This window comes from Miniopterus schreibersii, assembly GCF_964146895.1.
Source record: "Miniopterus schreibersii genome assembly, chromosome: 5".
In the NCBI taxonomy this organism is placed as follows: domain Eukaryota; kingdom Metazoa; phylum Chordata; class Mammalia; order Chiroptera; family Miniopteridae; genus Miniopterus; species Miniopterus schreibersii.
Genome location: NC_138106.1, coordinates 38,157,148 through 38,184,752, shown reverse-complemented (window position 1 = coordinate 38,184,752; position 27,605 = coordinate 38,157,148). Strand labels below are relative to the sequence as shown.

Genomic DNA, 27,605 nt, shown 5'->3' with positions numbered 1-27,605 from the left:
TTAAAAAATTATTTAAACATGTATTTATTTAAAGAGCATTTATTGATTCCAATGTGCAAAAAATATTGTTCATTCTCTTGAATTATAGTAAAAGAATAACACAAGTAGACAAATATTTGCTCTATAATTTAACACATGCAGTAATTTAAAGTACATGTAAGGAACAAGATAGTGCTTACTTCTATGTTGGGTGATCAAGGAAGATCTCCCAGAAAAGCTGACATTTGAGCAAGATTTCAAAGGATGGACAAGAGGGAGTTCTACAGAAAGATGAGGAAGAGAATACCATTAAAGACCAAGAGAACCAGGTATGTAAGAGCATGCAGATATGAGAGAGCATGACGGAATCTGGAATACACAACTAGTTTGGTCCCAGTTCTAGACATTAAAGTGTCAGTATGTCGAAGTGTGCCCATTGTGAGGGAGAATATAGAAGTAAAAGAGCAGTCTCATATATCAGTAGACTGTCAGTCAGGATAGGCTAGGTTATCTGCAGTAACAAACAATACCAAAAGCTCAAAGGCTTCACACAACAGTTCTCTCGAATTCATACAAAGTCTGCCATGGCACTAGGCAACTCTTCAGGGCAGCTGTTTTCCACATGTTGGCTCAACACTGCAGTTTCCTTCAGTCTCATGACACCTAATGTCAACATGAGTCAGGATTAAAATACTATTCTAAGACATTTTTATTTTATTCTGTCAGCAAAGGGGCACTCTGGAAAGTTTGGTAAAGAAAGAGAATTAATAAGAATTACATTTTTATTATAGTGGGACTGAAGGTATAGAAACCAATTAAGAGGTTGTTGAAATAATCCGGTGAGAACTAGTGAAGCCCTCTACTAATGCAAGGGCATGGGGAATGGAACATATGCATGATGATGGATTTGATAGATACTTATGAGTAAACAATAGGACATTGATTGATGGCATGTGAGAACAAATAGAAAACTTAAATCAGGATGACACTCAAATATCTGGCTTTGGTTTCTGATTTGGTGGTGATTTATGGACACAGTTGGTACAGCAGAATGAACAACTTGGGAATGAAAAGATAATGACCTTTGTTCATTATAACCTTCAGATGGAGGTACAAATAGACATTTGATTTGTGGGTGAAGAACTATGGGGGGATTTTAGGTTAAAGAATAGATTTGTAAGTAACAGGTATGTAACAGTATTTAATACTATAGTCATAGAATGTATGCAAAATATTCAGAAAAAATTATTAAAACTGAGCTTCTAAGCTTCCTGGCCTCAGGAGGGCCATCAAGGCCCTGAAATTATATGCCAAGCTTTAAGAATATGTGCATATTTAAATTTTTCTTGGAAGAAGACCTATTTTACAAATGTTTATTAAGGTCTTACTGTATGCAAGTCAAAGACACTATCCTTGGTACAGGGAATGCAGCAGTAAACGAAAAGTACAAATATACTTATCCACCTGGAGACTGAGTTATTCTAAGGAGTGGGAAGGAAGCAACAAACAAATAAATAATTAAAATAAATAGTTACAACAAAAGATTTTTTAAAGTAAAATAAATAGTATCTTTGGTGGTAATTAGTACCATTAAAAAAAAGAAAAGAAACAGGATATGAATATAGCAACTGTGGGTGGTCAGATAGGACCTCACTGAAAAGGTGACATATTTAAAAAGAACTGAAGGAGGTGAGGGAGTGAACTATGAGGCTTTATTGGGGGTATTTCAGACTGAGAGAATCTAGTTTTCATTAGATTCTCAATGACTCACCTAGCTGAAGGATCATTGCTCTGAAGAGAGCCAAGAAACAGGTAGAGAAAAAATAATCTATAAGGAGTGCTGGTGATTGGTTGTGATATTCAGAAAAGATGTAAAGTCAAGAGGCTCTGATGAATTGGAAGAAAATGGAGTGATGTCAAATGACTGGATGTCTTGGCAAGGTCGTAGTCTAGATATAAGGTTATTGAAGGAGCAAAAGACCTAGAAAGATAGAAGATGGTGGTTAGAGAATGGGGAGTTCTGAGCTTAAGGTTTCAGAGGTGGCTGTGGCTATGGGTGTAGTATATGGCTAAGGTGAAATGGAAAAAGTCATCATTTAAGATGAGGAGGTCATGGAATGATATTGACAACACTCAGGACATCAGGAGGAATTGGGAAGGAAAGGTAAGCAATAGTGCCCTGTATCTGAATTCTTAATGAAGGGAATGAAAGTTAGGATGAAGAGGTTGGAAGGTCATTAACAGAGGTGAGTAAAGTGTGCCAGAGTGATAGAAGAGCAGGGGAATTTGGGAGGATGGGAAAGTAGTGGTCATGAAACAACCGTAGTGAGTTAGGAAAGTGAGAACCCTGATTTCTTTATGATCAGAGTCCTGTTCCCCACATTGTCTTACCCCCAGTTCTCTTTTGTTTCTTATGGCCTAGTCACCTCTGTTCATGGTTTGATCTGCTTGATCCATGTGGCCTTAGCATCTGGGGAACCTCTGGGAGAGAAGAGACCAAATATGAATGGATAGCAACTATAATTGACATAAAATAAATTTGGGTGAGCAGAGGTAAGAGAGGTGTGTATGGTGTATTAATTTCCTAGGGCTGCCATAACAAAATACCACAAATTAAGTTAATTAAATTGCAGGGTTTTATTTTCTTACTGTTCTGAAAGCTAAAACTCTAAGATCAATGTGTTGGCAGGTTTGACTTCTTTTGAGACCTCTCTCCTGGGCTTGCAGATGGCTGCCTTCTTGCTGTGTCCTCATGTGGTCATCCCTCAGTGTTGCCTGTGTCCTAATCTACTCTTCCTATAAAGACACCAGTCATATTGGATAAGGGCCCACTATAAGAGTCCTCATTTAACTTAATCACTTTTTTAAAGTCCCTATATCCAAATACAGTAATATTCTGAAATACTAGGAGTTAGGACTTCAACATATGAATCGGGGAGGGGCACAATTCAGCCCATAACAAATGTTGTATGTCTCAAGTTCTCAAGAGTCCCAGGATTCTCTCTTATACACATACCTCCCCCCCACCCCCCCAATATTACCATGAGGAGAAACAACCAAACAGTAAACCAGGTACTCTGTGCTACCAGCTAGGCTAGGACCAGGTTCATAGAATCAAGCTCTTCAGTAGAGCTTGGTTAAATGACAAGGCTCCCCTTGGTTAGAAGTTTAAGGGAAGCATCCCCACCTCCTTCTAGTTTAAATCTTAATCTCTTCTCCTCCCATCCTTTGGCTGGGTGCATGAGAAAGAAGGTCAAAGAGAGAGCCAGAATTACCTAAAAGAAGCTGCCTCCAAGTTGTTTTCTCACTGAATAAAATAGGGCAGAAAGCGAGAGCTGATGTGTGTGCCTGGGTGACTCACTTTCACTCCCCCCAGTAAACTGACTCTGGCTTGAAGAAGAGTGAGAAAGAGGGCAGAAATGAAGCTGGGCTAAGTGGTGGGTAAAGGAGACAGGTTTCCCCTCCTGCAGAGCCCAAAGGAGGTTCTATAAGCCGTAAGCCTAAAGGCATCTGAGAACACATGAAGATTTTGCCCCCCGGGAGAAGTCAAGACACCTTAGAATACCTCTTTATCTGACAATACTGTGTGGTAGAGAGCCAGGTTGTGTGGACCAGGCAAGGGTCTTAAAAAAAAACACACAAGTAAGTTTCTTTTTAAAATGCTTAGTCTCAGATAGAGTGGCATACAACCTTACATAAAAGAGCAAGGGAGTATGGAAATCCTAGTTCATGGTTTCAGCCCCACCAACTAATTTCTATGCAACCCTGGGCAATGCATATATCTCCTCTGGGATGAAATTACCTCATCTCAATATTATTAACCATGTAAGTAAAATAGAGATGATAATGTATGGCCTTTATGGGCTATTTTGAGGATAAAATGAGTCATAACAGAAGCATTCTTCTTGAGAATACCTTTTTTGTTTCATCTTACAGGTCACTCTCTTTTTAAAACTATTTTGAGATCTCCTAAGCTTTAGTCTCAATAGTGGTGCAATAGATATCGATCCACACACTAAAACAGAGATGCCATAAAGTGTTCGAGTAGGAATGTACTTTTAAAAAACAAATCAAAACACCTACTCCAACACTATCACTGTGAATTAGAAACTCAAAACTCAGGAGGAGAGACAAAAAGCTCAAGGCTTCACATTGGGTTGGGGCAAAGCATGCCCTCCACTCTTGACGTCTTAACTCACAGGTGAATCCTCTTCCACCATGAGCCCACCCTCTAGATCGATGCTTCTAACACATAGTCATGTGCCTTTACTTTTTTTCTCTCATATGCATAAGTACCACCTATATTATTATTTTTTGAAATTTTGTGTTTAAATCAACTCTGGCCCAGCCAGCATAGCTCAGTGGTTGAGCATCGACCTGTGATCCAGGAGATGGAGATTCAATTCCTGGTCAGTGCATGTGCCTGGGTTTTGGGCCTAATTCCAGCAGGAGGTGTGCAGGAGGAAGCCAGTCAATGACTCTCTCTCATTATTAATGTTTCTCTCCCTCCCTCTTCCTTCTTCTCTCTAAAATCAATAAAAATATATTAATAAATAAGTCAGCTCTGGATTGATTATTTAACTAAAATCTACATATTTGAAAATATGGTACTGCCATAAATGTAAAAATAAAGATAACTAATTAAAAAATTGTTAAATTCTAGCAGAATGCTATTCCCACCACAAGACTGAACCTGAGACTTGCCCTTTCCTTCATAAAAGGGAAAAGAGCATTCATGGCATAATGGCACCACCTTGAGACTTTCTTCTTTATAATATCAGGAGTGAAGAAGAAATGTAAAAGGCAGGACTTTTTTGGCATATGATGGTGATGGACATTGAGGGTCAACTCATACAATCCCCATTTCTAGCTCATCTTCTTTACTGCTTGCTTCCGCTCTATAAGTTGGTAAAACCCTTGAAGTTAGTGGTGATTGTAGGACCCAGCTATGGCCTGTGAGATATAAAGAAAAGTCTTCCAGTGCTACCTTTTCCTCTTCCTTTTTCTTTTCTGCTTAGATGCTGACATGACATCTGGAGTTACCACAGCAATTTTGCAACCATGAAGTGACAAGCATGACAATAAAAGCCCAAATCCTAAGACTGGCAGACCAGAAACAAAGAAAACAATGTTGAGCAGCTGCCCCAGAACTACCTACCTTCTTACTTCTTGCTATGTAAAGAAAAAAAATTATCTTTATTTCAACATTAGTCAAGGTTTCTCTTATTACCTACCAAACAGAATCTTAACTGACCCAGTGTTTATTAATTCCATGTATATGGCACCTGCAACCAACTTGACACCATGGGTGGTATGTCTTTCATGCTTTGGAAGAACTTTCTGTAAGAGAGCCTGTATTAGTTTGCTAAAGCTACCATAACAAAATACTGCAGGTTGGGCAGCTTAAACAGCAGAAATTATTTTCTCACAGTTTTGGAGACTAGAAGTTCAAACTGAAGGTGTTGGCAGGTGGTTTAAAGAAATTCAAGAACAAGGCATCTCTCCTTGGCTCACTGATGTCTGTCTTCTTGCCGTCTCCTCGTGTTTTTTTCCTGTGTTGTCTGTGCCCTAATCTCCTCTTCTTATAAGGACACCAATTATATTAGATTAGGTCCCACCCTAACACTCCCATTCTAACTTAATCACCTCTTTAAAGACCCTATTTCTAAACAGTCATATTCTGAGGTACTGTGGGTTAGGGCTTCAACACATGCATTTTGGAAGGACACAATTCAGCCCATAAAAAAACCTAACAGTTTATTTTTTAGTAGAAGCTATTTTTCCTTCCCTGAAATCTTGCACTCACATGACAACAAGGCTCATGGATGTTCAAAGTCGACAGGCAGGATCAGGAATTTGACAATGAGGGTAAAGAGTCCTGAATTTGGGGCCAGGAAGCCTGGGCTCTAAATATTGGTCATCCTCTTGCTGACACACTTAGTATCTCTGAATCTCAGTGTCATCATCTGTAAAAAGATGGAAATATTACATGTAATAATGTATGTGGAAGTTTCTGGCACATATTAGGGATATTTAATCAAATCCAAAATGTCATTAATTACAAGATGCACCATTATATTATATATGCCCAAGATGTCAAGATTGTGTCATGGAAATCTTGGGAGTTTTTAAAATTACAGATTTAGGAGCCCAGATTCCTGAATCTGGAATGGAGTTCAGGAATTGGTACTTTTTAAATTCCCCAGATGATTCTGATAATCTGATATGCTCTGAAGCAATGGCTTTCGGTATACTGTCAGTCAATGTGTTGAATAATCCAAATTGTAATTCTAAGCTGTGATCTTTGGGGCTATTTATCAGTTTCTTAGATATTCAATAGGAAGCTTGGGTTTCAGACTTTGCCAACAAAAACCCATTGCCCAAATTCCTTACATTTTCTTACACATTCATGGAATTCCAGAAGGTCCCGTCTCAGGAGTTGCATATAATAAATACTCCAGCAGAACATGTAAACTAAGTCCTTTCTAGTGGTAGGAATGCTGTGTTATTTACCCTCTTTGTAGAAGTTTTCTGGTCCCTTACCCTGACTGTAACTTGGGGGTATTGAGCCTGCATCTGCCATTCTATACTTTTATGATCCTAAATGACATACTGTTAGTTCTTTGTATGCAGATTTTAAACTTTTTGGTGAAACTTTTTAAGAAACTAGCTGAATCTTCTTAAAAATTATTGTTCTGAATACCTATGTTTGAATCCTGACTAATGGGATGCTATTATGACAACAGACAAAGCCATTATCAAGGTTAGAAGACCACTCAACTCTTTGACTTGTTTTATAGGTCATTGGCAATCCATGTGACCACCTTCACTGCAATAGCATCCCATAGTCCTCAAGCCCACATTCATATGTGTTCACAGTGGAACAAACTGATGCCTCTCCTCCCCCTCCCCTGGTCGAGAACCTAGGTGACCTGCCCAAGGTCACATACAAGTTAGCCTACTGATATTGAGCCTACTTCCAGACCACTTGTTTTCCATTGCTCCCACTCCAGTATCTATTAATGACACGACAGGGAGTTTTATCAAAAGCACAGGGCAATGTCACCAATGTAGGTCAACCCAATGGGAAACTTCTCTGAAGACCACCCAGATCATTCCTGAGCTACCTCGTTCTTGTTTTCACTTAGATTCCACCAGAGCCTTGGCTCACCCCCAGGGAAGAACACATCAGCTCTGCTGTATATTGGAAGAACTTTGGCTTAGAACATATTTCAAATATCTCCCATTGAACATTGGCTGCCTTGAAAAAACATGACCAGGAAATCATTCCAGGACACTCAATTGCTCTATGACACTTTACAAGGAGAAGCTGATGGCTTTCCCTCCCAAGCTCTCCCCTTCACGCCCAGGACAAATGACTGCATTTCCCTGTATGTGCCCTAAATTAGGAGAGGGCGGTCCAGCTGCAGCGTGAATGGAGGGAATGTCTTTAATGGGCAGGGCCCCTCTGCACAGCGTAGTGTGCCTTGCGCCAAGTTCTTTCTCCTTCAGTTTTAAAACCCTTGTGTATTCCAAAAGAAATGTAGTCCATGTGTTTCTGATTCATTTACACTTAAATAGTTAAAATGTTGTTTTGTGAGACTTATTTGATGTTCAAGGAGCCTGTGAGTCTTCTTAATGGGACTTTAAGGAGTAGTTTCTATTATGCCTGAAACACAAAGCAACATTTTGTGGAAACAGTGCCTGAGGACAAACCTATTCTCTCATCCCATGTCCTTGCACCCACATTATTGACCACAGCCTTTTAATAAGGCCAGAGTTGGCACGGCTGACATTTGAAAGTGTTAAAATAAAGAAACTGGAGAGAAAATGGAGCAAGGAGAATTTCAGTGAGATTCGAGCCACCATTCCCTAAAATGTGCCAAAGCAAAGCTGGGAAGACATGTGAGTGCCCTCTTGGTTAGAATCGGTGGTAGCCCTTTCTTGGGTACACCAATGGATAGCTTAAAAAAGCACTCTACAAGATTAATCTCATTTAGTTTTATAGCAACCCCCATTTTCTAGATAAGAAAACAGAATTGAAGATGTTAAGCACTGGGCCTAAATTGCACAGATATAAAGGAAAGATCACAATCAAGTTCTGACTCTCAGTCTAACACTGTTTTCCAAATGCCACAAATTGAGTTCCTCTGTGAATGTTGTGTGCACTTGAAATATCATATTCATTATAATATATTAGTGAGAAGCAGTACAATATAATAAGTTAGAGCTCAGATTTTTTCCTCATTGCTTTCTAGCTGTGTGACCTTGGGTACATTACTTAACCTATCTGGGCAGTGTCATCATCTGTAAAATGGAGACACTATTAGTACCCACCTAGATGAAGTATAAAGATGATTGGAGGAAATTAACACATTACTAGGAACAGTGCCTGACGCATAGTGCTCACTAAATGTTAACTATCAGTAGTTGTAGCAGTAAGGAGTAACAAAGAGCTGGGTAATCTTGGCAAGTCATGTAGCCTCTCTGAGCCTCAGTTTTCTCATTTGTAAAATGAGCACAATAGTGTGACCCTCACAAGTTCACGGGAGTAATTGAGATGACATTTGTGCGTTGCTCTGTGCCTAACGCAGAAAAGGGTCTCAGTAAAATCTAGTTTTTACACCCATTTGGTTGTCATTGTTGTGAAGGGAGTGATTCTCTTATTCAGCTCAGTTTAGATCTGGTGCTGATTTCTCCAGGAACCTGCATATAGACATGTATACGGCCTGCCTCTTCCTACACCCCAGGGTGCGGGGCTTTCTTGCTGTGGAGGATCCCCTCTGGCTGCATTAGACCTCCACACCCTCTGAGCTGGTAAACAGCACAAGTTCTGTGTTTAAGTGGAACCACAAACCAACTGCAGGACCTGTGCTTCCAAACATTCCGGGCCGGCGGCTTTGCTCACAGGAAAGCCTGTAGTGTGTGCCCACAGACCTGGGGACTGGGATCTGTTTTCTTTCCCAGTGTACACATTAGAATTGCCTTCTTACTTGGTTATTTCTGTTCAGTTGGTGTCCTTTTGCCGGTGTCCTGAAAAAGAGCAGAAAACTATAGCCATCTGGCAAGGGAGACTGAAGAGAAATTAGACTCTGTCCCCCTCCACCCTCTACACACTCACACACACACACACACACACACACACACACACACACACACACTCGCACTCACACTCACACTCACACACAGGGTGACACAAATACCTATTTGAGCCTCTCAATTATTTTCTCCCAGGGACTGGAGCCAGCCATACAGGATAAAGGAGGGAACTGGGGGAGCAGATCTCTTCAGGAAGACAGATTCTGTTCTGTCAGGTTCCTCTGAGAGTATGTGTAAGGGGGGGGGCAGGGAGAGAGAGAGAGACAGAGAGAGAGAGAGAGAAAGAGAGAGAGAGAGAGAGGAAAAGGCAGAGGGAGAGAGGGGGAGAGGGGATCTGTTGCAGGCAGGGGAAGGCGTGACCTGAATGGAGAATGCCAGCCAATTCCAGAGACACACAGGGACCTCAGAACAAAGATAAGGCATCGCTGACACCACATCGGGGACGAGCTCCCAGACAACTCAGGCCGGGGAGACCAAGGCCAGGCAGCCAGGAGCACCCAAGGCAGGAAAATGAGGTGAGTGCCAGGGCAGGGGTGTCCCTTCAGGTGTCAGGTAGCCCTGCAGGGTCTGACCTTGCCTCTGGGCTGACTCACCTTTGTGTCCTGCGGGTGGTACAAAGGGTTTCTTATCAATCCTTGGGGCTCTGAGAGGGAGACGTGGGCTGGGCGCCTTCCCGGGACTCCGGAGACATGCAACTTGAAACGGGAGACTTTGTGCAAATCCTGCCCAGGGCTGCTGAGGCTCAGATTTCCCCCTCTGCCCGCGTAGGGTGCTGCCTGCTGGAGAATGTGACTTTCTCCTGTTGCCCACAGGCTCATTTTTTGCTTTCCTCCTCAGCAAAGAGCAACGGTTTATCTCTCCCAACACTTTGTGAGTTAGATATGTGTTTGTGTGTTTATTTGTTCTGACCGGAAAAGAAACCAGCTTCCCACAGCTCAGCTCTGTGGTTTCTTAAACCTTCAGAAGTTGGCCAGTTAAAAACCTCAATTTAAAAAACTAAAAATCTGTCCCTGTTTTACAGTTTTCTATAAATTTCTGAATTTCTCACTGAAATCAGAGGCAGCTGGTGGCATGAATCAGGCTACCAATTGCACCAAATGGTTCTTACAGGGAGATCACAATTTTTAAAAAAATTTTTTAAGGAGCCTTTGGAGTTCTGAGCCTAGGACTTTAAATTCTAATTGTTTTTATGCTCTTCAACATTTCCTGTTCCTCAGCTTATAGTTAGAATTACTTGAGCCTTGTAAATTTCCTCTGCAAGTCTCAAAACCCCACTACCGTAATTATCTTTACTACTTATAAGTGTTAATGCTGTTAAGAATACCAAAAGAAAGAAGACGGGAAAGCAAGACACTGCAAGATGTTAAGTCCCTAAACCCCTCTGCTCCCATTAATTTCCTTCTCAATTGAAAAAAGGGAGTTCTATTTGTATCTCTTTAGCAAAGTCACCTAGCAACTTTTCTGGGTCTGGGGTCAATAAGGGGCTTCCGACTGTTAACTCTTTGAACTCAGATTACCTGTGGTTCAGAGAGGTAATCAGGTCTTTAAGGTGAATTCAATCATTCTGTTCTTTTTAAACCCATTGTAATTTTAGATCTGCCATTTAACTTCATGTTTCTTTCTCCTAAAAGAGATGAAATGTATGCCATCTACATGCAATGACAATTTGATTGATCTGTCACTCTTTGAATCCCATCCTCCACCCAAATGCCCCAGTCATACCAAACTGCAGGGCTGATGAACAGTTCTGTGTCTTTGCCTTTACTCGTTCCTTAACCCAGAGCATCCCTTCCCTTTATTTTCTACCGAGGGGACCCTTTTGCTCCAGCCAACTCAAACATCACCTCTTCTTCCCTAGCCAACATCCCCAAAGTTAAGCATCCCGACCTTTGCACTGCCTCTGTCCTCTGGGGCTACATCTCTTCTTGTCTTTGTAACATTTCCTTGTTTAAATGTCTACCTCCTCTTCCAAGACTGAATGTTTCTTAAGATACAGAATCTATGTCTTGTTCATATCTGTGTGCCCAGTACCTAGGGGAATATCTGTTTCCTGTTAGCCATTCAATAAATATTGGCTGAATTGAATTCAGTTGTTAAAGAGCACAAGTACTATTGGAAAAGTGCTCCACTAGAAGTTTTCAGAGTCTTGCCTCATACAGAAGGGCGCTTTAGAGTTTGCAAAAACACTTTTATGGGCACTGCCTCTTCTGGTCTTCAGATTTTGGATAAGGTAAGGATTTATGGATAAGTGAGAATAAAAGCACTTAACAATTTACCCAAAGACACACATGGTTTTTGAAAGACTCAGACTTAAACTTGGGTCTTTGGGCTCCAAATCCAGGATTTTTTCTACTATAGTCTACCAGACACTCCACCAAGTAACATTCTGCACGGGCAGGGCTCAGTCCTCACTGCACAGTGGAATCATCTGCAGTGCTTTAGTGCCGAGGACCAGAGCTCACTCCAGACCAATTAAACTAGAATCTGTTGAGGAGGGGCTATGATATTAGTATCTTTAAATTTTTTTTTTTCACATAAAGCCGTGGGTTTTTGAATTATTTTCCACAGGATTAATTGCTTTGGCTAGATGCCTGGAGATATGGGCATGGACCCAGCTTCCTCTGAGAGCTTCAGTTATTCCTCTCTTCTGTTGAAGCTAATTCACCATATGGCGTTGGCTATGACATGTCACCTCTTGGGGTATCCTTTTCATCATGCGTCAAATAAGGGTGTTGTCAAAGGGATCTATACAGCATCTCTCAACTCTTCCACTCAGAAACAGTCTGGGTGTCATGTGGGGAGTGAGTGGAGAGGGTAGAAACTACTGCTCTTTGCACAGGCACTGATCTACGTGGGCATTTGTGTCATTCCAGTCGCCTGCTCCCACACTGGAGCCTCTGAAATCCCAGCTTTCGACATTACTTTTGACATTTTGAGCAAATGTAGCTCAACTTTTTTGATTAGCTAGAGAATAGATAGCAGGTGTCTGGAATTGTACAGCCGGTGCCTGGTGTATAAGAAGCCAAAAACACTCAGAGAGTGTGAAGGGGAATGAAAGCCGCCACTTACATCTTCTGATTTGCAGCCCCTAAAGCAAGCAAGCATATGCTCAAGCCCATTATGTGCAAGGAGATATTTGTTTCATATGTTCGACTGTTTTGAGATGCAAACAAAATAGAACAGAAAGCTTCGCAGGCCTTCCTCCCACACTAACCAGTTGTCTACCCCACATGGTCCTGGGCCTCTGGGCTGTCAGCAGCCGGCCCTTGACAGCCCCGCAGTAGGAGGCTCAGAGGCTCCTCCATGTGCTCTGGAAAAAGCAGACATGGAGAAAGTTGACCTTTGAGCCTTGCAGAGTCTGGATGTGCTATTGCAGGAAAGTTTGATTTGGGAGCCAACGCTCTCTCCTAAACCCCCTGCTTTTCGGGAAGCAGCATGATGGAGTAATCATAACTAATGTTTGCCTAGGGCTGGGCAGTTAACAAAGCACTTCCCAACCCGCCTTTTTTCTGAGGGCAGCTCTGTGGGAAGTCATTATTATCACCGAATGGATGAAGAAACGGAAACCTTATATGACATCCCCAAGATGGGTCAGATAAATGAAGTCAAAATCTGGACTTGAACCTAGTTCTTCTGACTCAAGACTAGCACTCTCCCCTCCCCAAGCAGCACTGAACTAGAACTCCCTGCCCTTGAAAGTGGGGCTGCCTGGGCCCTGTGAATGAGAGTTTCTGGACTCAACTTTCCTACGAATTCACTAGAGACTGGGACTTATGCCTTCCCTTCTCTCTGCCTCAGAGGCCCTTCCTCTAACAGATTGGTTTAAAAAAATATTGACCCTGGCAATTGGATTAAAATGTTTGGTTTCCTTAGTTGCATCCCACAAGTTGCTATTGTAAGGGCCTTGGGGAAAAAAATTAAATAATTTTATTGTTTTCTTTTTATTGAAAAAAAAGTACAAGTCCTTCTAGACAAATTTGAACATTTGGTATAAACAAATATAAAATTTAAAACACTCATATTCCCACTTCAGTGATAACCACTGTTAACACCCTGCTGATATCCTTCTAGGCCGTTTTGCACTTACCTATTTACCTTTTATGTAAATATTATATGAAAAGGCTAGATAATTTATGTTTAAAGTTATCTTGTCTTTACACACTCAAAAATTTATGTATATGCATATATACACATATATGCATCTGTATACTAGGACAGAAGGTTGGGGAGAAACAGCTTCCTGATTAGCAAAGATATAACTATTAATCCTAAAATGCTGGTATAATTTCCCAGCATTAACTTTTTGGGCTATACAAGACTGTGACCCCACTTTCATTCATTCATTCATCCATTCAGTCATTCAGTCATCATCTAGTATATATTATCCTCTAACTAGGCCTTTTATATATATTATCTTGAATGCTCATGTGAGTCTTATAATTAGAGATTATAATCCTCATTTTACATATGGGGAAACTGGAACTCAGAGAGACTAATTACCCAAGATTTCATCACCAGTAAGCAGAAGAACTGGGATTTGAACCCAAATGCATCTGACATCAGAGGCTGTGACTCTAAAGCAGTGCAGTGTGATACTTGCTCTAATAGAAGCATGTACTGTGGAGATCTGTGAAGTGAAGGGTACTCCATAGCCTGGGAAGCTTTGAGCTGGATGACAGGGGAGAAATAAGACAATCAGGTGAGGAATGATCATGGCATATGCAAGGGGACTGAGGTATGGATGGGCATGACGTGCTCCCAGAATGACATGCCAGAGCATGGCTGGCACTGAGACGAAGCTGGGCAGGCAGATCAGCACTAGATCAAAAAGGGCTCATCAGCCATTCCAGGAGCAGATGCTTTTCTCCACAGGCACAGTAGAGCAGCATGGTTACATCTGTGTTTTAGAAAATCAACTTTAGAGGAAGATTACTGAATGGTATAAGATGAGGGCAGGAAGATCACTTAGGATGCAATAGCAGTCGTCCATACAAGAACTTTTAAATTAATTGAACATGGGAAGCAGAATAAACAGGACTTCTGGGAGAACTTGATGAGCCAGGTTTGGGATGTCTGAGTTCAAGGTCCTTAGGTCTTGCTTAGGGAGGGGAGGGGTCAATCTATTAGATGCCCGGTGTGGTATATATTGGCCATTAAGGTTTTAACCAGCCTTGGACATTCTGCCTCGTTATTGCATCAGTCACTTTGGGCGTGTTCTGTAATTTTTATTGAGTTTTCCTTGCCCTTTATCCAACTCTTTCAACAATCCATTAACTTTGATTCCTACAGCTGGAAATAAATTGTAGGATTTTGATCCTTTCATAAGAACACTTACCAAGAAGGGGGAAAATTTTTTTACTGATTTACTGATTCTTTCTTAATTCAAAATTTTGCATACCTTGATTAATTTTATTAAATTTGTTTAAGGTACTGCAGATCCCATCATTGAGTATAAACCTCATCCCAACATTACTGTTACTATTACTTACTTTTTAGAAATGGAACAGCTTATGATTCTTAAATTAAGCTGAGCTGAAGAAATGATAACTTTTACCTAATTATGAAATTTACATTTTCAACAGAAAAATGATATGTGTCAGAGTCCCAAGTGTGGTACTTGCTGGGAAAGTGGAATACTATTATCAAATCTTTAGAAGAGCACAACTGAAGGAAACCTTAGGAATCACTGAGTTACTGTCTTCTGTATTCTAGACTGGGTAAACAAGGCCCACAGGGGAGAGGTAATGGCAGAATGTCAGTGACAGAGATATACTGAGAACTTGGTCTCCAGGCTGCTGATTTAGTTAAATGGTGAGGACTTGTGTCCATGGTTGTAAGCAGACTTATTTATGTCTTTCAGGTGGCTCCCTCTTTTTCATGCTCTGTGCTTCTCCTTGTTGAAGGCTTTGGCCCACACTGTGGAGCTCAACAATATGTTTGGCCAGATCCAGTCGCCTGGCTATCCAGACTCCTACCCAAGAGATTCGAAAGTGACTTGGAATATCACTGTCCCAGAAGGATTTCGGATCAAGCTTTACTTCATGCACTTCAACTTGGAATCCTCCTACCTTTGTGAATATGACTATGTGAAGGTGAGACACCTCCCCCCGCCCCCCATGTTTCTTAACTGGGCCAGGATCTCTACTGGAGAATCTGCTGGGAGTTAGGGAAGCTTAGATGAATTAGGTGCTGTGCTTCCCCTCCCATGGTGGCAGTCCAATGAGGGAGACACACAAGATTACAACATGATGAATGAAGATGTGGGTGGCATGCTAGGTGCAGGTTGAGTACATAAACCTAGAAAGGACCATGAGGAAAACTGAGGCTGGCAAAGTGCAACTCAGCCAAACACAGCTTCCCCTTCTTACTTCTGTTCTCAGAGTCTTTAATGTTTTCACTAACCTCTGTTCCAAGGTTACCTTTAATTCAAAAAGGTAGAAAAGGCAGAGACCCCAGCATAAGCATTAATCAGACTGAGGCATATCCATAATTATGTCCAAATCTGAGGCATTAAAAAGTACTACCTAGTTCCCTAAGTAATGATCAAGTGTTTTGGAAGTAGCTGACAGTAGGAGGTGAGATTGGAAGGTTGGATTAGGAAGAGATTCTGAAGGGCCTTGAATGTGATGCTAAGGAGTTTGTATTTAATCAGCAAAGGGTATAGGCACAGGTGGGAGTCACTATCAGAAGGGAATATAAAGAAAAATCACATGGAAATGGGACAGGAAATAATCAACACCATATTCCCTGGAATTTAGAGAGAACCCACAAACAAGACCATGGGTGGGAAGCTGCTCTTTAAGAGCAGGTCTAAGAAAGGTTAGAGAAGTTTGCTCTTCTTTTAATTTGAATGAAAAAATATGATTGGAGTACTTCTGAGAGATTGCATCTATTAAGGTTGTGTCTGGTTCAAAAAGATGAGAACCTTCTCTCTAAATTTTCTCTGGCTTTCTGGAAGGGATTCTCATCAAACTACTCCAAAGTAGACTTTGCATATTGTTAGGATTATTGGAGTCTAACTCTTCCATAGCCAGTAATTCAACAAGAGTTAACCTTGTGTTAACCAGGATTTTTGATCAACAACAAAGTAGTAAGCCTGCAAGGTGCTTTTACATCTATAATCTTACTCAACCTTAAAAACAATCCTACAAGACAGGTACTACTATCCCATTCAACAGGCCAAGAGACAAACCCAGGAAGGTAAAGCAGCTCATCCAAGGTTGTGTAGCTAGTAAGTGGTGAATCAAGGTTCTAAACTCTTGTTTTGTGACTGTAAATCCCATGCTTTTTTGGCTATACAAGCTGTGCTCCACTGAGCCCCAGGATACTGCAGGGGCTTACAAGGCAACTGGAGGCAAGGGAGGCCTGATAAATGGAGCTGTGAACGCCTACTCTGCTTAAATTCATTTAATTGCTAGATGTTGTTTATTATTTATATTGGGTCTGCTTCAAAAATCTCACTTGTATCAAGGTTTCTGTGACTTAAAAAACCTTCCAAAATTGGTAGTCCATGGCAAAGTTTCTCAATTTCAGTGCTATTGACATTCTGAGCCAGACCATTCTTTGCTGAGGAAAGCTGTTTTGAGAATGATAGGATTTTTAGCAGCATGCCTGGCTTGTACTCACTAGATGCCAATAGCACTTCCCCCTCCAGTTGTGACAACCAAAAATGTCTCCAGATGTTGCCAATATCCTCAGAGAGGCAAAATCTCCTTATTTGAGAACCACTGATCTTTGGGATGTTTCCCTTACTTGAATGTTTTGTGCTAAGGACTATGAGAATTTAGGTATACAACAGATCTGGTCCCTTACAAAGAAAGTTGAGCCCAGAAAATAGCAATTGCACAAGATAGAAAAGAGTAATGACAATAAAAGACTGACAAATGGAGCCAGCCTCTCAGTGTCACAATGATCAAGCAAGGATCAGAGACCAAAACCCTAAGTGCTCATCATCCTAAATTGAAATTTCTGACAAACAGGTCAATTATGTCTTTCAGGATATAATCTAGCCTCTGCCAGAACCAAACTTCAGAAGAAGATAGATTATGGTTGGGAGGCATTAGGTTAGCAGAATCCTCCAGCTCAATTCCCCAACTAATATTGGTCATAAAACTAAGACATTCTTGAATATTTGGGTTAGAAAGTGGACTTAACCAGAAGGAAAATAACCAAACATTGGCTTAATGAGACAGTATGCTCTATAGATTTAGAAAAGGCTAGCTATGAACTTCCTAACTGCTTTTTTCTCTACTTTCAAATATGTCAACTATATAGAAATTCTGTCAGTGAAAACATTTACTTTTATTGGTAGCTGAAGCCTCACAACCACAAAAATTACAGAATTTCTTTCTTTAGCTGCAACAATGGCTTATTTTCCTCATTCCCCCCTCTCCATCCCTAGAATTGACTCTCAGTTTATATGCATTGAGCAGTAATTTCTCACAAGTTTTCCTCTTATTCAGACAGATGCCAGGCTTGACCTTGTTAGGACTCCTTAATCAAGATGATAAACACACAATAAAGAATTTAACTTATTCCTTTGCCCCAAATAAATTCCTGGCAAAGCAGATTAAGGATCTGACATCAGCTGCATTTCATAGTGGGAAAAAAATGACAAGGTGCTATTCAAGGGCAACAATAGAATCTGAAGACCTTGTCTGACACTGAATTAAGGACACTGGAATACATTTCTACCTAAAGTTTGACCTTTCTGGCTGGAGAATATTTTGGAAATTGATTGATAGTTTCTATCCAGGGAGGTGAGACACCTTCCTGAAAGCCCAAGGAGATGGAACTAGACCTTCTGGAAGGGCAACATGGTCTTGGGTTCTTGCCTAGGTTTCAGGAAATGCCTGTTCTCTCATATCTGCCATTAATTCCCAAATGATTGGGAGTGGACAAGAAAATCTTGTAACACTCTGCTCCAAAATTAGACTTCTCACCAGAAGAGTAGTCTGCTTGAGGCAATTCGGAGACTGAGCAGCCTACCTGAAGTACCCTACAGTCCATGTATCTCTGATCCAGACACAGTTCCCCAAAATCTTTGGAGGAAGGGATTAACACATTGGGCAGGGAGGGCAAGATGCATTTCTCCCTTGTGCTTGCCCAGGTGACTCAGTTCTAGGATACCAACCCAGCATTAGCATTAGCCTCCCTGCAGAGGTCCAGCAGCCATGAGGCCTGAGCAGGCCTTCCTTTGCAGGACACTGTGCCTTAGTCAGCTGTCAACTGGTGCTCCCATGGAGACAAGCCCTGTGCCCTTGGCCACACATGCCCGGCAGAGTTCCCCTCCTAGAATTAAGAACTCACAGAACGTCAGGCTGCTGAGGCCCTCTGGAGACTCACCTAGTCCCATGCTGTTGCTTGTTAGTGTTGTTTTTCAAATATCATCTCCCCAGTGAACATTTTCTTCTAAGAAATCTTCTAGTGGGCCCGGTAGAGAAAACTGAAGTGGGGCTGCTCACTTCAGGTTGAAGGTGGCAGAGTGAGCTCACTCTGCCCACTCATCCTCCTTGATCCCCTTGAAGGTCACATATTTCAGGAGTTATATCTTGACTGTTGTTTAAGTTTCAGTTGGACAGAAGAGGGGACTGAAACTCAGAATTCAGGGACAAGACTAGTACTCTGGCCTCTGAACTCACAAAACCAGAAGCCTTCCACATGTAGTTGAAACCCGTTCACTTTTTCTAGTTGCCCCCCATCCCCAAAATATGTGTCTTTCCTGGCTTCAAATGAGAGAGAAGCTCTTCCTTTTCCATCTGAATGAAGTACGAGCATGCCACACCACCCCTGGATAAGTCAACACCCCTCTACAAAATTCTGCTTTTTTCCTGTTCCATGAGGGGTTGAAATGAGATGATCACTAAAGTCCCTTAAATTCCAGAATTCTAATCCTAATCCTTCTTGCCAAAACTTTCCAGATGACCCCACCAAACCTTCATTTTCCTGGTTAGAATAAGGCCAGAAACCGGTAATAATATGTTACAACAGCCAGTTCTCAAGGTTCCAGGGCCATAAGCACTCCAATAAGAGCCTACAGTCTGCTGGAGATGCCTTAGTGACATGTCATTTAGAGAAAGCTTGTAAACATATCATGCCACTGCTGCCCTTTTCTAAGCAGTTTTAATCACTGATTTCCAGTTGGTGGTTTCTATCCAGGAATGTTAGATGCTCATATAATATCCTCTGTTTTGAGGCTTTATCACTCTGTGAGTAAATTCCCTTGGCAGACTTTGAAGTGGGTTCAAAGAACCTTCCAGTTCACAGGAACCCTTTTCAGCCCAGCCCAAGCTCACAGACCACCCTTCCTACCCTGGCCCATCAGAGTGATGATGACCACACTGCTGACACTGCACATCAGCTAAAGAAGAGCAAGACCACAAAGCTGTGGTCCAGATGCTCTCATTTTATGAAAATTCCTCTCTCCGACCTGATTTCCCTCAGTCCTTGGTCTTCAAGGCACATACACATCTGCACGACAGCATCTGCATCCTTGGAATGTGTCTGCAATGTGTGGATTCCTGAAGCTCACACATGAGGCGTACAAATCACAGCTGGTTAATGCTGTAGGCGAGGGGCAGAGCACAAATACTGGCCAGGGAGTCAGTAGGCCTGGATTCTTGTGGCCATTTTCTACTAACAAGGTAAACCTTAGGTAAGTGACTACTTCTACAGGGAACTCTGTTTCCTCCTCTCTCAAATATAAGGAAGGGCTTGAACAAGATGGTCTCTAAGGCCAATGTAGTCCTCACATATATGCATCTAAGACCTCAAAAATCATAGTTCAACTCTGCCATCATTATGATCAAAGCCTAGGGAAGGGCAATTCATTGGCCAAGGTCACACTGAGACCAAAATTTATATCTCAAGGTTCTCAGTCTTTTTCTTCTTTTAAAAAAATTAATAGGCAGTGAAGTTCCATAATGTGGATGCTTAGGGTTTTGGGTGTGTGTTTTTTTTAAGTGTAATGTAATATAAGTATAATGTAAGGCAAACATTGTCTACAGTCAAACTTACTCAATATCTTATATGTAGTAGAGCACTGTCTTATAGTATATCCAAAAAGACTTCTCTCCCTCAAAAATGCAGCAAATTCAGCATCAGATGAAGTGGTCAACTTGTACTTAGAAAGGAGCACTGGCACTATAGTTACTAAAAGAGGTACTTAGAAACCAGCACCACAGAGGGAATGACACATGCACACATCCTATTTTCAAATTCACTCCATGGCATCTGTTCATTGGAAAGGGAGACAATAAAAACCTGCATTTGGTTTTTTATTCTCTTCTCTCTTTTACTCATTGAATGCATATAGCTCAATTGACATCTGTAAATGCTCATGTGATGTAAGTCCACTGTCTTCTGTTAACTCTATATCCTTGATGGAGTCAACATTTCTTCCCCTCTTTCCACTGTTACCGCCTCAGTTCCAATTCTTATTCTTCTCACCTAGTCTGTTGCAATAGCCTCCTAAATCTCTGCCAGCTGTCAGTCTCTCCCCATCCAGTCTACCCTATATATGTGTCCAAAGGAAAAGCATTGCTTTGATTATGCCACTCGCAACATCTTTCAATGTCTCCCCACCATCTATGGAATAAAGTCCAAGAATCCTATTGAAAACCTACGATAAACTGGACACTGCATCAAAAACAGGGCCCACGAAGATGAGTAAGATAGTACCCGTCCTCAAGGAATTCACAATTTTGTAGTGTATTATGAGACAAGTATATAATTAATAAATTACAGCTAGGCAATTAACACAAGGGGTATATAAGTTGGGGAGTAGTCATTTCTGGGTGTTCAGGAAAGGTTTTGGAAACAGTTAATGTTTGAGATAAGTCTTGAAGGGTAACTAGAAATTCAACCGTGCAATTCCCTAAGCTTCTCAGTCTCCCTAAGCATTGGTTTGTCATCAGGACAGAAAAAAGCTTATAATGATACAGTGCTTTTCTTGAAGGTTGTGGGGGGGTTTAAATGAGATAATGGCTGTAAGTGGAATCAACACTGCAAAAGGCAGTCAAGTTCAAGGGTTCAGAAGTCAGGCTTCAGAGCCAGTCAGACCTGGGGTCAGGTCCTGCCTCCACATCTTATTGTAAAATGGAGATAATAATAATGCCTATCTCGTGGGCTTCTTGTGAATGCCAAATGAGACACATGCTTTAATGGTGTCTGTCCCAGACATGTGTGATTAGCTCAATAAATGCTATTATAGTGGTAATGAGGGCAATGGTGTGAGTAATAAAGTGCTTGCTGGTATCAGTGGATGCTCAATAAATGTCAGTTTTCTCATCTACTCTGACTCTACCACTAGCTGGCTATCCATGACCTTGCTCTTGTCAGGTAATTGATAGAAAGGTACTTTGAAAGGACTGTTCAAATACAGGAGGCATATCTCCTGTGTGTTTACCTGTAGCAACACAAATTTATGGCAGATTTTAATCTATTGCCTCACTTCATTGTCATGGAATAGGAAGAGCAGGGATTATTACACCTAATTTAAAGAAAAGAAAACTGAGCACAAAAACCTTAAATGGATTTGTCCAAGTTTCCATAGAAAGCCAGGTCTCGATTCCTGGTCTTCTTACTCCCAAGTCACGATTTTATCTTCACTTGACCCCTCTCAGAACAGGTTTTATCATGAAGGGACTTTAATATGCTTCCTGCCTATGCATTTTTTCTAAGGCAACAAAGCCTGGCAGGGTAATTTAGTAAAATTTAGTAAAACAGAAGGACCTTGAGGGTCTTGTGTTGTCTAGATTTTGTTAAAGAACTCCTTTATCTCAATTTTGAGAGGATAAATCTTTTACAAAAAATAACTGGAAATGCAGTTTGAGCTATGAAGGATGGGAAATGCTCGATTTATCTGTTTGTGGTACACAAGTTCTAATGGTGAACGCAAGTTCATTCTACTAGACTATCAGCCTCATAAGTTCAGGGCCCATGTCTGTGTTTTTTCCCAGCAGTGAGCATAGTCTTAGGGCAGAAGAGAAAAAGGCATATGTCTCCTGGTAGTGAGCATAAAGAAATGGACTCTGGTCTAGAAATCAATCACTGACTTCTGCTGAGACATTGGGCAAGTTGCCTCTCTGCTTTGGTCCTCAGTTTCCCCATCTGCCCAGTGAGAAAATTGAACTAGCTGGCCTCTGCAAGCCCTTCCAGTTCCGATAGTCTGCATCCCCCAGTCTGCTGCCCCCTTCCCCAGGCCTCGCTGGTCAATCTGCATCCTGCTACATAACAGAGATGAGTCCCTACTGTGGCCTTGCTCCAAATTGACTCTTCTGACCCCTACCCTATTTCTGTGCAGAGCTGTGTGTTTACTCAGCACATACCCTCGACCTTCAGGCAGTGGCTGACCCCAGCTGCTTCAGGAACTCTGCTAATTCTGTGGGAGTGGACAGGAGACCTTGAACCCTGAGAGAAAAGAGACATGAGAAATGGATATATGTTTCTCGGGAATTTTAATTGTAGTCCCTGGTGGGATTGTCTCACTCCAAATTTACTGGGTCCCAAACACCAATTCTAGTTGATTCAGGAGAATTGAGAAGTGAAAATGAGCTTCAGAAAAGTGTGAAAAAAAGCTTATTTTGTGCAGGAAGTGCAAACAGCACAGGCTATGGGTGATGGGAAGCAAAAGGAAGGTCGTAGTGCTGGGGCAGAGAATGTGCTCAAGTGCAAAGGAGTGTGAGGGGGGAGTGCTCCAGGATGTGGGCTCACCTGGTATGCTAATCTGTGTGCTTGTGTGTACACAGGCTGCTCTCAGATACACCTTAGTAAAACAAAGGACTTGAATTTACTTTGGTGTGCTCATTCATAGAGGAAAAAGTTAGGAAATTGGGGGTATTCATTTATTCAACAAATTTATTTATTCAGTGCCTACTATTTACCAGAATTTGGGGTATAAGCAGTAATTAAAACAGACAAAAATTCCTGCCCACAAGGTGTTTACTTTGCACTGGGAGAAACAGACAATGAACACTGAACATTATCCATAAGTAAATTATATAGTGAGTCATTTCAAAGAAATGAAATAGAACAGGGTAAAGAAGAGTCCTGTGAGTCAGGGTGGGAGTTATGATTGAAATATGTTGGTCAGGGTAGCCCTCACTGAGAGGGTTACATCTGAGCAAAGATTTGAAGAAGCTGAAAAAGTTAGCCATGTGGCTTTCTGGGGAAAAGCATTTCCACCAGAGAGAAGGCGCTAAGGTGGGATAGTGCCCAGTGTGTTTGAAGAATACCAGAGATGGTAGCAGGAGAGACAGGGATGAGAAATAGAGAGGTGCAGTGAGGAGCAGGAAAGGAGAGCCTGCTCATCAGAGGGGCTGGGAAAGAAGGTCCCTGCTAAATGCTGACAGGCAGTGGCAGACTTTACAAGCTGCTTTCACACCAATGTTTCTTTCACTTGACCTCTTGACTCTTAGAGGACAGACCTAATGTCCACCTTGCATGTTTGTGAAAACTCAGCCTGAACACAGTGATGTGCTTGTTAATGATTAACAACTGGATCTGGACTGGGCGGGAGTTGGGGTGGGGGAGAGGTGCACAACAGCACACCACTCACCTCTCATATACTAGACATTAATATTTCAAGAGCATAAGTAATAGTAAAATGCTAAAATAGTTAGGAGATGAGTTTGTTTTTGTTTTTTTAAATATATCTTTATTGATTTCAGAGAGAGAAAGGGAGAGGGAGAGAGAGATAGAAACATCAACGATGAGAGAGTCATTAATCCACTGCCTCCCGCGTGCTCCCCACTGGGGATCGAGCCCAGCAACCCGGACTTGTGCTCCAGGCCAGGAATCAAACTGCAATGTCTTGGGTCATATGTCAATGCTCAACTGCTGAGCCACGCCGGCCAGGCAGGAGATGAGTTTTTATATAGTTTGTTTTAAATATATATTATTTATATGTAAATGAAACTTAATTTTTCATGATGGCTGTGTTTAACAAAAGGGTCACAAGAATCCCTGAAAAGTTGACAGTTGGCTCCTGTAAACTAGTACAAGCCAGCTCCAGCACACCACTGCCTGGAGAGGTTAAAGTGACACATGACAGGAGTGGCAGAGCAGTGACCAGAACCCAGACTGTTTGGTCCCTATTCCAGCTCTTTGGAAGGATGTACGTGGGAAAATTTGAGGGGGTGCACTGGGCTAGGGCAGGGCAGGGGCCTGGGCACTGGCAGAGCAGCACACCAGCTCACACATTCCTGGAAACCGCTCTGTGACACTGGCCCCTGGCGGGTCCCTCTCTTCACTCAACACTTACTTAATCAGTACTTTCACTCCAGTCCAGACTGTGATGCACCTTGAGCCAGGAGCCTGGCTGTGGAAGAACACAGCAAGGCTTTGTCTTTAGCTGTCCTCCAGCAATTTTCCTGTCCTCAACAGTTTGGGGCTCAGCCTCCTACTCCCTGAAGGGATTTGCATGTGAATGGGCCTGAAGTCAGCGAAGGGGTCAGGTGGGGCGTCAGAGCCATTCACAGGCCAACAAGAGTGTAAATCCTTCCTGGCCCGCCTTCCCAGTCTCGATTCCCAGACTCTCCCCCCTCCCCACTTCCAATCCACTCCTGCTGAGACGGTGGGCACTGCCAGTTTCCCACCTGCGGGATGCCTGCTTCCCAGGCTCCCAGTGACTCCTTCCCAGCCAGCTCTTTCTTCTCCCCACGCTCCTCTTGCTGCCTGGAGACCATCCCTTTTTCTGTCCAGAGCCCCCCCTGCTGCATCAGTGGGCATCTTGGGCTCTAAGGACCTGGGAGGGCGCTGCATCTCAGGCTCCCACAGTGTGAACGGTGTCAGTATGTACACAATACCTTCTTAGGGGCTCCCCCAGCTCTGTTAGCAGGTTTTTACTCTGACTAACAAATAACTAAGAACACTGTACTGGATATTCAGTATACCTGGGCCCTGATCCGGGCTCTGCCATTAGTGGGTCATGTGACTTTGAACCAGTCGCTTCACTTCTCTGAGCCTCAGTTTCCCCATCTAAGAAAGGAAAGAGATAGACTTACAGCCTTTAATTTCTTTTCTATCTCTGACATTCAGTGGTTCCAATGACTGAACCAGGCTTGGAAGACACGACATCCAGAGTTTGTCTCAGGTCTGCTACTCCCAGAATGTGTGGCCTTAGGGACTCACACCACCTCTCTGGGCCCAGAATCACAATGTCTACCTGAAGTGCATTCATTACAAGACTGCCATCACAAGTAAATAAGATAAACAAGGTGAAATATCCTGCCAACTGAAAAGTTACATGCAGAGCGGGGGACTGTTATTACTACTAGTATTGCTGTTATTTTTTATTGCTTTTATGGCCACGTGATGGGCCAGGACTGAAGCATCAACCTCCACCCCTTCTCAGGTGAGGCCACCTTGAATATTAGACCCACCAGCTGTGCTGTTTGTACTTACATGGCTTTCAAGAGCTTCTGAAATACAGAATACACACTCACAGCACACAGTACACAGCACACACACACACACACACACACGTCTTTTTTTTTAGTGCCAGGTTCTTGTCTGGCATCTGGTACTTTTAACTGGCTTCTTTTCATCATCTTTAACTGTAATTTGAACAACTGGATAAAGTAGTAAAATGGGCTGTTAACCCCTGGCACGGTCCCAGGAAGTAACAGAGTTGGGGTGAGGCTGATCTCAGTAGCACAGAGCACCCACCTTTAAGTCAGGAGTTGGGCCCATGGCTATCACTGAATCGCTGGCCTAAATCCACATATCTTGCAAAATTCTTTAAAAAAATAGGAAAGTAAAGAGATTCTGGACTTCATACTGTTCTCTTCTGGATGGAAGCTTTTAGAGATAGATTCCATACATTACTCTGATCTTCTCTCATAAAATAAGGGCAACGTCCTTTCCTGTCACCCACCTCCCAGGATTGTTAGGAGGTTTGTAAAGTGCAGAAATCCAAAATGATCTAAGACGCCACCTGCCAAGTAAGGAGGCTGGGCTGAGAGGGATCTCTAAGTTCCCTTTCTGGTCCATCAGCCAGGGACCTGGGGAATCTCATGAAAAGGGAAGTCTGTGCTGATGGTTTCAGGAAGATTAGGAATGGAGTGGAGCCTGGAAACAAAAACATATCCAGAGGCGGCAGTTCCAGTCTCTTAATTCCCTTTCAACCAGGTAAATTACCCATGCCCTACTTAGCTGGGAGTCCAAAAGTTGCCAATTCAATGGGCAGGATCTCAGTGGTCTTGTTCTTCTCACTAATTTACTGAGTGCTAACTATACTTCAGGCACCTTTCTGAATGTTTTATGTATATTAACTCGTGTTGTGTCTACAACATTCCTGTGATACAGATACTATTATTTTCACTATTTTACAGATCAGAAAGCCTGCATTCAGAGTGTATTTGTTTCCCAGGGCTCGCGTAACAAACTACCATAAACCAGGTGGCTTGTAAGAATAGTTTATTCTCTCCTAGTTCTGGAGGCCAAAAGTCTGAAATCAAGGTGTTGGCAGGGCCACACTTCTTCTGAAGGCTCTAGGGAAAGATCTTTCCTTGCCCCTTCTAGCTTTGGCACTCCTTGGCATTCATTCCCTGGGTATGGCAGTGTATCTCCAGTCTCTGCCTCTGTCTTCAGACTTCCCTCTGTGTGTATCTCTGTGTTCAAGTTTCTCTCTTCTTATAAGGACACCAGTTAATTGCATCGGCAAAGACTTATTTCCATATAAGGTCAAGTCCAAGGGTTAGGATTTGAACATATCTTTTTGGAGAATACAGTTCAAGCTACAACACGGAGAGTTTAAGTAATTTCCCAAGCATCTAATAACTGGTGAAGACTCGTGTTCAACTCATAAAGATGAGGTCCCACATGATTCAGTGTCAGTATGGAGTTATATCCAAAAAAACAAGAAACTTAAAAACTGAAAGCAACTAACAATCAACTTACTCTCTTGAGAAATAAACAAAACAGGGCAGAGATATTCTTATCACATTCTTAAATGTTCATTCCCTCCTCTACTGATTCTATCTCTATCTATCTATCTATCTATCTATCTATCTATCTATCTATCATCTATCTATCTATCATCTATCATCTATCATCTCCTCTTCCTACCCCCAGAAGTCTTTATGAGCTGCACACCAAGGAATTATTCTGTATCCCCTCATCCATCCACTTACACAAACCCAATATCTTCTTGTCCTGGTGACATAAGCACAAGATAACCACAATAGAATTCCCATTGAAAACTGGGAGGAATGGGAGGCATATCACAGTTACTGCTGCATAATAGTCTGAAATACAGCCAGGCGCATGTTGCCTGCTTCAGAGACCAGTGACAGGTTCTGCATTAGAGCCCAGTTCTGCTCCCTGAGAGTGGTTCCCCATCCATTGCTCTCTATGGCTTTTGTCTCTGCCCCCTCAGCTTCGCCCTCTGAGACATTCTTTTTCCATAAGAAATGGCATATTTTGCAGCTGAGTAGATCTTTCCACCCATTTCCTGTGCATTGAAACTTGGGGTCTAAAGGCCTTTTTTTATTTTGAAGTGTCTCAGTCATTTCTAGTCCAAGCCG

At 42.1% G+C, this 27,605-nt stretch overlaps 1 protein-coding gene and 1 long non-coding RNA gene across 2 annotated transcripts in view; one reads left to right on the top strand and one right to left on the bottom strand.

Annotated features, from left to right (window-relative positions):
* Positions 1 to 132: 132 nt before the first annotated feature.
* Positions 133 to 9,984, bottom strand: LOC308557853. The gene is made up of 5 exons (XR_013998906.1): positions 9,672 to 9,984; positions 8,973 to 9,012; positions 5,786 to 5,945; positions 2,371 to 2,460; positions 133 to 642 (listed from the first exon to the last, which is right to left on the bottom strand). It is a non-coding gene; the product is annotated as an uncharacterized lncRNA (long non-coding RNA).
* MASP1 (MBL associated serine protease 1) overlaps positions 9,428 to 27,605 on the top strand; it is a 58,260-nt gene continuing 40,082 nt past the window's right edge. The window contains 3 exon segments of the mRNA XM_081138729.1: positions 9,428 to 9,471; positions 9,473 to 9,593; positions 14,982 to 15,170. Coding sequence (XP_080994855.1) covers positions 9,443 to 9,471; positions 9,473 to 9,593; positions 14,982 to 15,170 — 339 coding nt within the window. The 5' untranslated portion in view covers positions 9,428 to 9,442.